Here is a 15,358-nt window from a genome sequence, read left to right as displayed (position 1 = left end):
GAAGAATCGAAAGCTCCCGGTCGCGTCGCAGGACGCGTATACAAGTCGGGGAAGCCGGGGAGATGAGAAACGGGATTGGGGGGTTCGTTTTCTCACGTCTGTCCGTCGGTGGCCGTCCTCAACGTCCCGTCCTCAACGTCCCGTCCGTCCCCGACGTCGCAAAGAAATGGGCGGAGCGAAAGGCCATAGGGCCACAACCTGGAAGACCCCCCTTCGCGATGCCTAAATAGGTAGGCCGAATACACTCGACGTCCCCCATGCACATAGGAGCGCTGTGGATGGCAATGCTATTGGGTCGAGGAGGCACCCTGCGACGGTTCCGGGGCTCGGCCATGTTGCGTCAACCTGCACTGCCTAGGTATCCAAGATCCTGGTTTTCCAAACGCCCTCTTCCTCGTTCTCGCCATAATCGTAGTGGTCGTCATGGCTCCTCGTCATCAGTCCTGCATGTGAACTCGTCTCCGCGGGATTGCCCAACACGGCAGACCGGGAGGCCTCGAGACTCGGTGGGCGTTGCAGCATCTGACGGGGCGAGGAGATGAGTAAGCTCCCCCTCCCCCCGATCGCTTCTCCACAGGACCGCTCTCTTGGCCCCCGACGTTGCGGTTGAGACAAGCGGGCGTGGGCATACGGACTATGTGACCCCCGGTATTGTACCTATGGAATTCATTCGTTTGTTGGTTTATGGCGGAGCATAGACGACGGAGTAGTAGTCATGGACAGAGGCTTTATCTCTATGTGAGGCAGCCAAGAAAGTTACCGCCTGACAGATTCCGAGCTCTCCCCCTCTCGATCAATCTCTCTGACTATTTCTATTTGTGTGTATATAGTTACGTGTAGGTGAGAGAGAGAAGGAGAGAGAGAGAGAGAGAGAGAGAAAAGTAAGGGGGGAGCGGGAAAGAGGGGAGAGTTTCGTCTTTGCATCCCCTACCCAGCAGTACTAACAGCAAATCCACGATGGCTGGGCGATTGAGTATGTGATCGAGGGCATGGCACTGTCGCTGCCTGTTCAAAAGATCCGTTATTCGAAAGATGGAGGTCCAAGAACTACAGCAACCTGGTCAAATGATGCATACGGAGGGCACCATCATCACCATCATCATCATCAGCGGCGGCAGCAGCAGCAGCAGCAGGCATCTATGCCAGAACAAAACCTTCACGGCGTGACTTCGGCGAGGCTTTGCTGTAGAAGTTAACGCAGGTCGTTTAGTGAGCCTAACGCAACTCACTGATGCCTTACCTAGTGCGAATTCCAAGGGCACGAGGGATCGAGGAAGATGCGGGCGTTGAGAGCTGGCGGATGGTATCTCAATGGGCCGCTCAACACCATCCTCGATATGCTGAGCGAGCATCTTTTCCCTCTGGGGTTCAAAGGCAAGTGCTGGTCTAGATCCTGCTGTGGCTGCGGCATGGAGGCTTGGTGATCTCAGCAAGCCAAGGTCGGTGGCCTAGCAAAGGTGGATCAAATACGGGGTCGTACTCGGGGGGCACATAGCTCGTATACCGGCCTGCATTCAGGAAAGATAGACGCAATCATATTGGACACCTGCCGCGCGCTAGGCGTCAACGCCCTACTAAAATGAGTGTAACGCACCGCTATCTTGTAAAGAACCATCCGTGGTTTTGACAGGGACCGTGCAAGGCTAGCTGGCTACCTTATCTTACATCTGTTTGTTCGGGGACAAAAAGAGACTGTGGTATAATGGCGTAGACGACGACAGCGTAAGCACCAGTATGCTATTATGTCATCTTTACCTGATGAGGAGGATATTGCCAGGTACCTAGGTGGCTTGCAGAGTGTCACCCGAGTGTGAGAGAGGTTGAGCCGACAACCAGCAGGACCTGCTCTATACTTGCATGTGCATGAGCCACACACCGGCAGCTGAGTAATAGACCTTTCAACATACCAGGCAAACGACCTTGTCAGATGCTGTTGATCAGCTCTAGATGTTGAGAATGCTCGAGGTTGTATACAATCACGCCATTTCCACAGGTCCCTTTTGTTTGCTTGTTTGTGTTGTCTGAAGTTGCTGGGTGGTCTTGGATGGTTGGAGGCGGGATGTGGGAGACCAAGTGGCGGTGCGGACACACCCGCCACAGGTTGTCCCCGGCCAAGCCAAAGCCACGGTGGTGTCAGTATACCACCGTGCGAACACAGTGTTCATGCTATGAACCGCACTGTTTCCACGCTCAGACCATCTGCACACCACCTACCTAAGTTGCAGCCCGACCAAGCATTTCGGTCGGGCTGTTTGTTGCTGAGACAGGAGCCTCAGGTCCTTTTGTGTTTCCAACTGAGCCGTCCGGAGCTCATTCTGCTTTTCCACGTCAATTTGTGCCCTCTCGGTTTGTGGTGGCCCGATGATGGCCGATGTTTTCAGTTGACCAACTCCCAGTCGCTCATTTGATGCTCTCTTCTCACCGACCTCCATATCCATCCCGTCCATCTGTTTCGCTGAGGTGGTCCACGTCCTCTTGCAAGTTGGCTGCTGCGTTAGCCCCTCGCCTCTAACTCTACACCTCTCCTCCATTTGGTGATTTTTTTTATATTTTATTTTTGTCGCGTCCAACTCGTCGCGTGCAGCGGGCAGCAGTGGGTGCGTGTCCCGGGCCGAGTGTACATACTCCGTCCATTCTGCAAGTTACAGCTGCAGAGCCCCCCGAGTGCTCCTCAGCGTGGTCGACTGCAGCTCCACCAAGCAGCCTAGTCCCGGACCTCGTCTGGCGCGGCGGGAAAGGAGACCCCAGTTTCTGGCCTGCCCAGTCGCGTACGTGTGTGGGAGGAGAGCTCGCCTGCAAACCCATTGTGGGACCCCTCAGGTCGTCCCTTCAACTTCACAATGCCGAGTCCTAGTAAGTTCAACGTCGTCTGTTCTTGCCCTCTCTTCCTCCTCCTCCTCCTCCTCCTCCTCCTTCCTTTCCACGTCTCCCACCTCCTTTGAGCCCCTCTGCCCCGCTCCTTCCAAGGTTCCTGCCGCCGCCCCAGCTTCCGGAGCCTGCGCGGGTCCTTTTTTTCCTTTTCTCTTCTTTTTTTTTTTTTGTTGTCGTTGTTGCCCGGGGCCCCACGGATCCCGGAAACTCCTTGTGACGGGAAACGGTGACAACACATCCCGCCACTCTTTCTTGTTGCACCGGCTTGCCTCGCCGCGCCTCCGATTTAACACTCTCCCTCCCCCCTCCCCCGCCGACGTCTTCGCCCGTTCCCAGCTTGCGCCGAGCCATCGACGACGCTACAATCGCGGGGCCGCATCTCGAATCGTTCCCCAACCCCAACTTGCCAACGCCTTCCCCCACGCCAAACCCCGCCACCCCATCTTCGATTGCATGTCCCCTCGGAGGGCCCTGAGGACAGCGGCGACGCTTGCCGAGTGAGGGATTGGGCTGTGCGCAACACCTACAGCTCGAGACGCGGAATTGCCATCTCAAACCGGAACCTTGACGACGGGGCCTTGGGCGCTCTTACTCGATTCCTCCTCCCAGACCCATCCTCCGGGATTCCGCACTCTCCGTCCTGCTTGGCACCTTGTGGTGGTGACAATCGAAAGCTAACGCAAACATGGAAGACCTTTTCGGGGACCCGTTCATCTACAACCAGGCCGTGTAAGCCAAACCTCCTCCTCTCTGCTTGCCCGATGACCCCTCCCACTCCCCCTCCCCCTCCCCCTCCTCCTCCTCTCCCCCACATCGACCTTTCCAACGTCGGCTAACTCGGTCCTCTCCTCCCAGGGCCCATCCCGTGAGCGAACTCGAGGACTGCGCGATTGCCGTCGACGCCACATACTACCTCCAACTCCATCTCGATGTCCTCCCGGGCAACGAGCCGCTGCTGCCGGCCCTCGGCGGCCTGACCGGCATCCAGGGCCGTATCGAGAGCGAATTGGATCAGTGGAAGGCCCACAGGATCACGCCGTTTTTCATCTTTGACGGCCAGGCCGTGGTCGGTCAGGACGACACGTCGGTCAAGCGGGGGCTGACGAATCGCGACAAGTCTGATACCTCCTGGGAGCTCTACTTCAGCGGCCAAGCCGACCAGGCAGTGGCCGCCTTTGGTCAGAGCACGAGTGCGTGCCGTCTTGCCCCCCTCCCCGCCCCGATGCGCTACTTTTGGCTGACTCAAACAAGGCGCCTTTCCGACGCGGGCTCTCTATTCCCTTCTGCAGAGCATCTTGAAGCAGCGCGGTCTACACTTCCTGGTCCCTCCTTTCAACGCCGCCGCGCAGGTGAGCTCGCCATTGTTTTCGCCGCCATGGTGCCGAAAGACTGACCTCCGCAGATGGCATACTTCGAAATGGTCGACTCGGACCAGTGCGCGGGCATCATGGGCTCCACCGAACTCCTGCTGTATCCGATCCGGGACTGCGTCATCCGCACCATCGACTGGGAGAACAAGCTGGTCTATGCCGTGTCCAAGAAGCACATCCTCAAGGCCCTTAACGTCAGCGAGTCCCTCTTTGTCGACGCCTTCCTCATGACCGGGACGTCGTTCCTGCCGCCGTTCCCTCCCCTGGCCGATCCATCCATCATCAAGACCCAGCCCCACACGGTGGCTGACGCGGTCAACATGTTGCGCACCACGGAGAAGTCGGTCACCCTGGCCTGCACCAGCTTCCACGACATTCTCAAGATTCGAGAGCCCGACTGGCTCGACAAGTATCGCAAAGCCCGCATGGCGGTCGACCACTTCGTGTATATCGCGGAAAATGGAGAAGTCAAGGTCCACGACTATGAGCATTTGACCAACGACAACCATGAATACCTGGGCCTCCAGCTGCCCTCGGAGTTGTTTCACTACCTTAACACGGGGATGATCGGCCCGCGCCTCCTGACCTGGATCACGCACGGTCAGCTGCAGGTGCTCCCGACGCTCGATGGCGTCGCGTCTGAGGAGTACAAGAAGCTGGTCACGTCGCAGTCGGTGCGCATCAAGGAAGCCGCCTTGAGCCTGATCATCCCACGTCTGAACCGCGGCATCGGATATAAGAGTATCACCATGAAGGTCTGGTATGACCGCAACTATTCCTCCACCGTCTGGGACCGGGCCAAGGAGCCCAGGGAGAATGGCCTGAAGGTGACGAGCTGGAACGCCCGCGAGGCGGCCATTGCCGAGAACTTTGACCAGTTCGAGCATGGCTCCATCTTCTCCGAAGTGATGGCCCTCAAAAACCCCAAATTTGTCCCGCATTCCTTCTCGAACCCCAAGAGCCCGCTCAAGAACCTCGAGTCATCCTCCCTGATCAAGTCGCTCTGCCTCTGGAGGTTCCTCCACCTTCGGGGTTACGTCAACGACCAGCACGAGCTGACGAATTGGGGTGCCGCCTTGGCCGCCGGCTTGTCATCGATTCGGCCGACCGTTGCCGGGAACCCCGAGTTCCCCCATCTGTACGAGTCTGTTTTGGTTGCGTTGGAGCTGATCCGCTTCGAGCTCCTCAACGCTAGGAACCCGCACGAGGAGCTGCGCGGGCTTCCTCTTAACGGGACCGAGACAGACCAGCAGAGCCTCCTCCTCATCAGCCGTTGCGCGAGCTTGCTCAAGCTGCGTCACCAGGCCAATGGGTACACCGGGCCTCTTAGCAAGAACCTTCTGGCCTTCCGCTCGCTTGTCTCCGAGGTGCGGTCGGCCAATCGGGATCTGATCGAGGCCATCTTGGCATCCATGTTCCTCTATGCGCAAGCGAAGCGGAACCGGGATGATGCCTGGGAGCTGAGCCACCAGTATGACACCCAACGCTCCCCTGCAGGCAACGCCTCTTGTACGTCGAGAACATGCTAACAGGCTTCTCAACACAGGCTTCCTTTCCTCTACGACCCTGACGTCGCCCTCGGCATCGCCGTCAAGACGTACTTTGACGATCTTACCCCCAACGATCCTCACAAGGAACAAAAGCTGCAACAGTTCCCCAAGGTGTACGTGCCGTTCGCCGTGAACTTTGCCGAGGATCTCAAGGTTGCGTGCAACTTCTTTGATGCGGTATACGCCGCTGTCAAGACACTCGGACCCAAGGATATTCCCGCCGTCGACCGTACAGCTTGGGACAAGGCCGCTCAGTACCTCGCTTCCAGGCGGTAGGTCATTGCGGCAACAGCGGAAAGCAGTCGTTGGATGGTGTGAGGGTGTTTGTGGATGAGCGAAAGAGAACAGTGAGGCGGTTAGGCGGGAGTTGGGGTGTTACGGTGATTGCGGGGCGGTGATAGTGCAAAGCGGATTCTCAAACACGCCAGCGGGGGTTGTGCCTGTGCGTGGGTTGGTGGCTGGGTGTGTGTGTGTGTGTGTGCCTGTGTTGTCTCGTCCTTGTTGTCGCGGGCAGACCGGCGGTGGCGACATCGCCCAAACTTGGCCCTGCCTTTGCCCTTTGGGTCTGGGGTCGACGGGCAAGCAGAAAGGGGGAGGTGGGGGGGAGGGGTTCTCTGAGCTAAAAGCTGACGAGTATCGTCAATCGACAACGGAAATCTTCTCTCTCCGTTTGTTGCTGCTCCTTGAGCGACACCTTAGAGGAACGGTCGAGGTATGCTGAGGAGTCCTTCATATAGAATGGCGGTTGGAGGTGAGCGGGCCCTTGCTCTATCAGACCGGCTCATGGGTCCCACCGCTCCCATATTACATGAAAACACGAGCCCAAGGAATCTGTACACATAACAGGGGCATGAACCAGACAACGACAGGAATCGAGGAAAATTACACAGAATACATTGTTTTTTTTTTTTTTTTCTCGTCAAGGATACCGGGATATCTTGGCCCTCCCGTCCATCCGTTGTCCCTGTGCCTTCCACAGGAAATCCCATTACACCACCCACCAGCCCTCATGATCATAACACAACCACCCATTGCCCATCGACAACCTTCTTGTCCGCCTCCCTACCTTCCTGCCCGTTTGCTTGCCATCGAAAGAGCCTGGGGGTGAGAGATGGCACCCCCCCAGGTATGGGAAGCCCGGGGCATTTCTGCTCCCACGAAGCGTCGTTCCCGTCAGGGAGGCGATGGCGTTGGTCGTTGCTCCTCCTTGCTTCCATTCCCTCTTTCTCTTCCGGGACAGACGAGCTCCGACTTCCCGTTGTCTTGTCGTTCCGTCCTCCCTCCCCTCCTTCCCTCCCGTATCATACACGTACACATATATCGGGCTCGCGCTCCCGATCCACCACCCACGCAGGCGCCCCCGCCCACCATCCAACCGATCGTCGGCGGAGGATGGACATGGCGACGCCGGAGGTTCCGCTTGGGGATGGAGCTTACGCGCCGCCGACGAGGATGTTGTTCAGGGGAACGTGGACTGGGGGAGAAGACGGGAGGCGTTAGCTGTGAACAAGGAGGATGTGTATGTCGTGGGCATGTTTCCTCGGGGTGTGTGTGTGTGTGTTTGCGTAGGAGCGTAGGACATACTCAGCTTGACAAAGTACCCGACGGCGCCCATGACGAGGAACCCGACGCCGACGGCCTGGGAGATCTTGATGAACTCGCGACGATCGGCTGCGAGAGCGCAGTGTGTCAGTACGTGTGTATGCGTGCGTGGGTGCGTGCGTGGGTGCGTGCGTGTGTGTGACGGGGTTTGGATCGGAGCGCCGCCGGCTGGAGCCAAAAAGCAAGCCGGTTCATGACGGAAAGGACGTACGCTTCTGGGCGCGGTTGATGAACTGGATGCCGTCCTTGAGGAACTCGCGCGGCACCTCGAGGATCTCCTGGATCTGGTCGGACATTGTGTCGAGAGGATAGGCGGGATGGATTACAACAGGCGTAGAGAAGAAGAAGAAGAAGAAGAAAGATTCGGGCGAGGAGCCGGTCGGGAGAATGGGTCGTGGGAAGGCGAAGTGGTCGGGTGCTTGGGGAAAGAAGGAAAGTTGTCGCGTAGAAGTAAATTGGAGAGCTGGTCAATTCTCGAGCTGCTTGGCGTTCAATGCCAGATGTGCCACATCGCCTGAAAGCATCGACAGGGGCCCGGGGTGTCGGGTGGAGCTTGGCGCTGGAGGGTGGCTCGTGCGCTCTTTCAGGGGTTGCCCGCCGGGAGGGCGGCGTACTGTGTATTCAGCCTCCCCATCCTCCCTGCGGCTTGTGGGTCCAGCCACTTTTGCTGTGGCTTGAACCGGTTCGCTTTGGGATGGCCCAGATCGCCGGCCTTGCTCCACCAGAAACGGGGCCCGTTGGTGACCATGACGATGACACGGGCCCCAAACCCTTGAGGAGACATGGGAGGAAGCCAGCCCCTCAGAGGCACACGGTCGCCGCCAGAGTTAGGGTTCCCCTCCAGGGCCTTGTATGGGCATAACGTTGCAACGATCACGTCCGAGAATAGCAGCCTACGAGCCTTCGGGCAGCTATTGGACAGAACGTCTGCTGTGTACTAGAGTACTGCGTAAGTATACTGTTATAGTATGTAACTACTGGCTACCTTGGCTCAGGTGGCCGGAGCCGACGTTTAGGTGGCAGGCGATATCCTCCCTCTGATTGGTCCAGAGACCGCAACAAGAAGCGCCTGATGCTCCATTGGCTGGCGATGCTCGACCTACCGCGCGTTTGATGTCCCCACTTCTCCGATCGACAGCTTGGACCAAAGAGAGCCGACATGGCTTCTCGTCCACCAGAACAGCCTCTCCCAGGGTCAACCGGAGACCATCATGGGCAACACGGTTGTAACCCTGCCGTGGTTCAAGGAAGAAGCTTGAACCACGATTTCATGGTTTCCAAAGAGATGGATGGCAGTATATTTACTGAAATCCTGGCGCCATGCCCAGGTCCGGATTCTGTCCTCCTTGCCTGTCTGGGACACGAACCATGCATGGCCATGGCCAGCGGCCACCACCACCGCGACCTTCTTTGCCTCCGCTGCCTCGCTGTCAGAGATTGATCTCCAAGGAATTGTCTTTTTCTGGTCGTCTTGGCTTTATGTGCTTCTTCTTGTAATAAGACCTCTGCGAGGTTTCTTTTTTTTCCGCTCCTTCTGCGCTTCTTGACTCCGGGCATGGAAGTTCTCGCACCCTCCTCACGCTCAGACACGGCACTCGACGATGTCTACACTACCCTGAAATCCAAAAACAACAAAGACCTCTGCGCTGGATGCTTTGAGCCAACTTGTCTGAACGCGCCTCGGGTTCTCCAGGGCACTAAGAAAAAAGAAAAAGGAAAGCTCTCAAAAGACCGGAGAGAAACCCAGGCTCTCCAAGTTGGCAAAGATATGTCCAAGTACAGACTACGAAAGACCCCATCGGGGAAACCTGCTTTCCGCGGACATTTGACACCCATTCCCCAAAGCCCGGTCGTGATGCTGGGCTTCCACAGGGACACGGGCTTTCCGGAGCCCTTTTGCGCGAGTACGTCTCCGCCATACATCGGAAGCCCGTCCCTCTCCATGCCCATGCCCCAAACTGACAATCTGACCCATTTCCAACCCAGGCCGGAACACCACCCTTCCGCACCCCGACGCCATCATCAGCCCCAACGCCTGCATCACCGAGGACGACGTGAACCCCGCGCGCGCCATCATGCGCCACCGCACCTCGTTCATGATCCGTCACGCCGCCAGCCACAGCCGGGGCCCATCCTCTTCTTCCTCTTCCTCTTCCTCTTCCTCCTCCTCTTCTTCTTCCGCGATGAGCTCGCTCAGCTCAAGCCCGTCCCTATCCGCGTCATTCACCGCGTCCTCGTCCTCGTCCATCTCCTCCGCGACGACGGCAAGGTCTTCCTTATCGCCCTGGCTCGAAGACCCGGCGGTCAGCGACCTCTTCTCGCCCACCGGGCGCCTCGCGCTGTGCTCGCTCCGAGCGGCCGGGGCGCCGGGCCGTGAGGCGTTTCTTTCCAAAGGAGAAGAAGGTGGTTATGAAGAGGAGGAGAAGGCGGAGGAGGAGAGTGCGGAGAGCTGTGACGAGGCCTTCGTTGGGAGCCGCGGCTCTCCGCGCGCCCCGTGTGCCCCGTGGGCCGGGGGCGATCTACCACCTCGAAACTCGAAGCACGGGGAGGAGGCGCGGAAAAAGCGGCATGGCCCGCGAGGGCTGATGCGCAGGTTGGTAAGGAAGTACCGTTGACCTGGGAGCCGGATCTGGGGGGTAATGGAGTTACGGTGCCGCATTTCGACTGGTTCGTTGGGCTGGATGTCTGGTTTGAACCACGGGTGTTCCGGGAGCGGTGTAATATGTATCACGATCTTCAGCGCCCGGATGGCGGCTCGCTGATCATTTGGGGCTAAGAATGGTCGGGTTGGTCTTGGATATGGCGTTTTAGGGGTTTCGCTTGAACAACGAGGCTGGGAAACTCGTTCACGAACAGCTCTTTAGATTCACACAGCTCGCTGCATGACGTCGGGAGGATCAAGGTATCAAGGCGATGTCCTGACAGGAACCCTATGGTATCCAATGTGTCCTTGCACGACGCAGGAAAATAAAGACATTGTTGCACAACGTGGTCTTGTTTTCTGTATTACAAAGATCGGCACCTTTATCACACAAGCACAAGCTCCCCGGCGTGCATCGACGCCCCCCAATAACCCGCCATCTCCAATGCTTCCCCTTCCATGTCCTCCCTCATGCAGACGCCCTCGACTCGGCGGCCTCAGCAGCCAGAAACCGCCGAATCGCCGGGCTTGCCGTCTCTCCGCCCTGGCCATCGCTCCTAGACTGTAAATGCCCAAAGAGACAAGTCCACAAGTCATCCTTGTTCACCACCTCGCCAGAGATGCCGTCTCGGCTCATCAGCTTGGACAGGTGCGCCTCCTGCATCTCAAGTGCGTTGGCTTCATCGAGCCGAGCGTCCAACAGCTCTGGAGTTGCCGGCGCTGTCGACGTCGACGACGAAGATGCGTTCCCGTTGGCCCCCTCCCTGCCTTTACCCTTAGACCTCCCCACAGCCCGGTCCATGTGCTCCAGCCTCCGCTGCACCGAGAGGTTGTAGATGGACTCCTCGACCGTGCCGTCCACGATGTACAGCCAGACCGTCGTCTCATGCTGCTGCCCAATGCGGTCCACGCGCGCGATGGCCTGCAGCTCTAGCGCCGTGTTGAGCAGCGGCTCGCACAGGAAGACATGGCTGGCGTTGACAAGGTTCAATCCGCTCGCGTGAGCGCGCGCGTGCAGCAAAAACACCTCGATGCCCGGGTCCTCCTTGAAATCGGTGATTCCGCGGTGGCCGTCGAACGACGCGTGCCCGATTCCGTACGTCCTGAAAGCAGCTGCGAGAATGTCAAGAAATTCTTTATACTGAGAGAAGACGATGGACTTGGCGCCTGGGTCCGACTGCCGCAACCACAGGAGATGGCGGATCAGCGTGTCCACTTTGGTTGTGAAGCTCGGGCCGTCGAGTTCAATGTTCTCAATCTCGGCCAGCTTTTCGGCGCTGAACTCGGTGTAGATAGCCGCTCCCTTCTTTGCGGATGCCGCCGCCGTCTTCTTGTCCGACCCATCGACATCTCGGTGGTCTCTGTGGTGACTTTCGGCGTGTACCTTCAATTCCTGGGGCTTCAGTGTGATGTTGTGGAGATTCGACCAGGTCAACGACCTTTTGCAGACAGGGCAGGTGTGGTGTGCTTGAAACCACAGCGTGATGCATTCTTTGCAGAATTGGTGCCCACAGACCGTCAGGACACCGATCGTGAAGTTGGACTGACAAATGATGCACAGACGCTCCTGTTCCGTCTTGGTTTCGGTGTTTTTGAGATGGATAACTGGTATGCATGTCAGTCAAGACTCTGGTCAGGCCTTCTGTTTTGGAACAACAAGGCTACTCACGATATCGATGCTTGGCTTCGGCTGCGTTTAGCTTCTCCTGTAGGCGCTTTTCCATCGAATAGGCTGCCTTGAGAGCTTTGTCGAGTGCTTCCGGCTCCGTAGACTCCTCATACTCGCCGACCATGTCCGAAACCTCCTGCAGCTGCCGGTAGTATTCTATACGGGCGTTCAGCGTGTCCATAAACAGCTCCGTTTCCTTCTCCACCGCAGCGGCAGCTTTGGTCTGCTCAGTCTGATGCTTGAGCGTCGAACCGAGAAGGCTGGTAACAATGGCGAGTTCGGCGGCCGCTCTCGAGCTACCCGTAGCAGCATCATGCCGGAGCTTGGTCGACAACGCCCGCATCTCCGATATCAGCCCCCGTAATGAGGCAAGCGGGTCACCCTCAATAGACGGCGGCTTGATTGCCTCCCGGACCTTGATCAATTCGAGGAGCTTCTCAGGGAACGGCCCTTGGCCTCTCTCGGCCATGCGCGCCGCCACTTTTATCTCGTGCTCCACGAGCGTGTTCTTCTGCCCTGTGAGGGCAGCTTGCCTGTCCGCAAGAGCTGTCCTGAGAATCTGATGGTATACTAGAATCTCGTCTTGCAGCTTGGTGGACTGATCGTACTCCTCGCCGGTCGTTTCGTCGCTTTCCTCATCCACAAGAGGCTTCAGCAGCATCTGGACCACATGCTCACGCCAGCCGTCGAGCTGGTTCGCCTGATGATCCAATGCCGCGTTCAGCTCTTCCATCGCCTCAGAAATCTTACGGCTCTCAATCCCCTTCTGGTCGACGGGCTTGGTTTCGGGAAGAACAGCGAAGGCCTGCTGCTCGGCCATGTTCGCCAACCGGCCCATCAGTTTCTTAGCTTTTCTGTGGCTCTGAGACGCTGTTAGCCACATCTCCTCCCCCATATCACGCCCAAGCTTTGGCTTTCACGCAAAGATGAAGCTTACCTCTTGGAGCAGCTCCTTCCGGATCTTCTTGGCACGGTCGTAGGCCTCAACCTCCAACTTTTCGAGCCGATGGAATTCGTCTGAGTCGGGCTTTGTAAGTTCTGGGTTGGATTTCAGCGAAAAGTAGCCGTTCCCGCAAAAGAACACAGCTCGGTGCTGAACCTCAAGCGCTAACCGCAGACGACGTCGAGCTTCTCCCACTCGCGATGTAACCCCCTCTTCCAAGTCCTCTTCCTCCTCCTCCTCCTCCTCCCGGGACAACTCAGTGGTGCCACGATCCTCCTGGATGATTTGCCGCAGCTCAGCTCGGCACTCCTCGACCAGCTTGGTGCTCTCCCTTTCGACCGCCTCCCAGATGGCCAGGGCCTCCCGTACCTGCTTCTGGCACGCAACGATCTGGCCTCTGGTCAGCTTTGACGAGAGAAGGCTGCGCTGAAAGCCCCTGACGGTGCTATCTGTCTGCTCGAGCATGGCGCTGAGGACTTCTTCAACAGTTCTCATGGGCGCAGCTCTCCTCCCAGGTTGCCGACGGGCGCGGCCCGCAGCGGCTGGATATAAAACCGTCTGCCGGAGCCTGTCCAGTGCTACACGCATGGCCCTCTGCACAACGGGATCATCAAGGTCCCAGTCCTCCCGTGCCGGGTTTCCTCGGGCGTCAAGGCCGCACGTCTCCGCAAGATCTTCAAACAGGCTCTGGTAATGTTGCTCCTCGACCGCGGTGAACGGCATGGTGATGACGTAGCGTTTCTGTGGCGGGATTTCGATCTCGCTTCTCACCAGACTCTTGCTGTGCCGCATCGATATTAGGTTGAACAATTCATGGAAGGACTTCTTGTCCAGCGTGGTAAGAAAGTTCCAGGCCTTGGCGTCGGAGGCAAATGGTTCGTAGCGGAGAAAGAGCAAAAGGCCACGGAGATCTGAGCTTCCGCATTAACACAACTCCCTCCTCGGATCATCTCGAGTTCTCACCTTTCTGGATGTCGTCTTTGACTGGGGTTCCTGTGACGGCCCAGGAATTGATGCGAGGAATCTTGCGGGCGAGCTGGGCGGCGTTGTTTGTCCAGTTTTCCACCATCTGGGCCTCGTCGATGCACACCCGCCACCAGGACAGCTGCGTGAGGGGAGAGCTCGGGCGCGCATGCTGTCGCTCCTTGCGCATGGACCGGTTTGGGGGGTCAGAAGCTACCCATATCTCGCTCCGAAGGACCTCGTACGTGGTAATGACCACATCCTGTCGAGCTAGAAAGTCGGTAGGGCTCTCGTTGATATCCTTCTTCAGCTTCTCAAACTTCTTGATCCCAGGGTAGAAGAAAACCTTCAAGCCCGGTGCGTGCGTTTTGAGTTCCGAGAGCCACTGGTCGAGCAGCGGCGAAGGAGCTACGATGAGGGTAGCGGGTGTTGGAAGAACCTCCCGTCCCAAGAAGGCATCAAAAACCACCGAGGGGCCTGCCGGCCGCCGATGTAACAGGAGGAGCGCAATTACTTCCAGAGTTTTGCCCAGTCCCATCTCCTCGGCAAGGATGCCTCCACGAAAGTTTTGAAGGGCATCGAACACGGCGGTGTCCCTGGTAGCGGCACCAAGCGATGGGCTCGCATAGAAGACGTTTCCGTCGGCATCTGCCATCCGAGAAAACGATACTGGGGGTTTCGATGAGGGCCATGTGTATGGCTGGAGAGCGGTTTTGCCGCTGGCGAAAATCCGAGTCAGCTGCATGCCTTCGCGCTGCAGGAGCCACCGGACGGCGCGGTATTGAAATGGGTACAATTTTGCCCCAAGTCCTGGAATATCGAAGGAAGTGAAGTCTTCTCCCAAACTTGTCGTAGTAGGGACGCATGCAGCCCCGTAAAAGTCTTGGGGCGACCATGTGGACAGCGAGTCGAATGATCCTTCGAGATAGAAATCCGAGTACCAAGCCTTCAGGACCATCTTTCTCAAGCTCTGCTGCGCAGCCGACCACGTCCGCTCGCTCCCCCACATCACGGTATTTTGAGTCCAGAACACCCGAACAGACAGGTCGAGGTCGACTTCATGGTCGATCTGTCGGACAGAGACATCGACCGAAGCCCAGATGCATCCATCGTACCCTGGATCGGTGCTCTGAATCTCGGCCACACGCAATGCCGTTTCCAGCGTGTCGGAAAGATCACCAGGGCCGAGCTCGGGATAGATGGTGAAGCCAGGGCCGCGGTTCTTCACGCGAGGAGAAAGCGCCAGCCGCCAAGCGCCGTTGTCGGATGTACCAGGTTTGTTGGAGAGAACATTGAGCTGGAGAGAACCTCCCACGTTCTTCCGGGTGATGGCCAGACGCTCACGGAGGCTGGCAGCCCTGCCGCATATGAGGGTGAGATGCTGTCGCGCGATACAGATGAAATCATCAGTATGCCTAGGCTTGGCGCGCTTTGCTGGCCGAGTCGAGCCATCGTTTTCCCGAGCATCCTCCTCCGACGGCAATGCCCAGACAAACTGAACGAAAGCGTCGATGTTTTCCGCCTCAGTTGCAGGACCAGGTTGATCCCTCTGGAAAGGGTTGACCCTTCTCTTCGCCCGAGGCATCTTGCTGCTGCTGGATTGTCAAGTGTGACGAAGCCGGTGGGAAGAAGTGATGGAAAAGTCGCGTGTCTGATGAAAATCTATATTAATGTTGAGAGATGTAAGACACCGTGGGGAGTTGATGGCCAGCAAAGAAGGGGCTTGGATTCATGCTTGAACTTTGAAGC

At 57.6% G+C, this 15,358-nt stretch overlaps 4 protein-coding genes across 4 annotated transcripts; 2 read left to right on the top strand and 2 right to left on the bottom strand.

Annotated features, from left to right (window-relative positions):
• Window positions 1-2,840: 2,840 nt before the first annotated feature.
• Window positions 2,841-6,067, top strand: VTJ83DRAFT_3480 (uncharacterized protein; the record flags this gene model as incomplete). The annotated part of the gene is made up of 6 exons (XM_071009863.1): window positions 2,841-2,853; window positions 3,564-3,600; window positions 3,727-4,061; window positions 4,123-4,220; window positions 4,274-5,712; window positions 5,788-6,067. 6 exons carry the CDS (start codon window positions 2,841-2,843, stop codon window positions 6,065-6,067), a joined length of 2,202 nt encoding a protein of 733 aa, XP_070867358.1.
• A 1,157-nt stretch (window positions 6,068-7,224) lies between these two features.
• VTJ83DRAFT_3479 (uncharacterized protein) lies at window positions 7,225-7,689 on the bottom strand (the record flags this gene model as incomplete). The annotated part of the gene is made up of 3 exons (XM_071009861.1): window positions 7,225-7,265; window positions 7,376-7,462; window positions 7,605-7,689. The coding sequence occupies 3 exons, from the start codon at window positions 7,687-7,689 to the stop codon at window positions 7,225-7,227; spliced, it is 213 nt and encodes a 70-aa protein (XP_070867357.1).
• A 1,259-nt stretch (window positions 7,690-8,948) lies between these two features.
• On the top strand, window positions 8,949-10,008 carry VTJ83DRAFT_3478 (uncharacterized protein; the record flags this gene model as incomplete). The annotated part of the gene is made up of 2 exons (XM_071009860.1): window positions 8,949-9,297; window positions 9,380-10,008. The coding sequence occupies 2 exons, from the start codon at window positions 8,949-8,951 to the stop codon at window positions 10,006-10,008; spliced, it is 978 nt and encodes a 325-aa protein (XP_070867356.1).
• Window positions 10,009-10,503: 495 nt separating this feature from the next.
• Window positions 10,504-15,194, bottom strand: VTJ83DRAFT_3477 (uncharacterized protein; the record flags this gene model as incomplete). The annotated part of the gene is made up of 4 exons (XM_071009859.1): window positions 10,504-11,639; window positions 11,704-12,565; window positions 12,641-13,557; window positions 13,610-15,194. 4 exons carry the CDS (start codon window positions 15,192-15,194, stop codon window positions 10,504-10,506), a joined length of 4,500 nt encoding a protein of 1,499 aa, XP_070867355.1.
• Window positions 15,195-15,358: the final 164 nt, after the last annotated feature.

Source organism: Remersonia thermophila, chromosome 3 (assembly GCF_042764415.1).
Source record: "Remersonia thermophila strain ATCC 22073 chromosome 3, whole genome shotgun sequence".
Classification (NCBI taxonomy): domain Eukaryota; kingdom Fungi; phylum Ascomycota; class Sordariomycetes; order Sordariales; family Chaetomiaceae; genus Remersonia; species Remersonia thermophila.
Note: the sequence above shows the minus strand (reverse complement) of the source record. Positions and strands in the feature narration are given on the sequence as shown.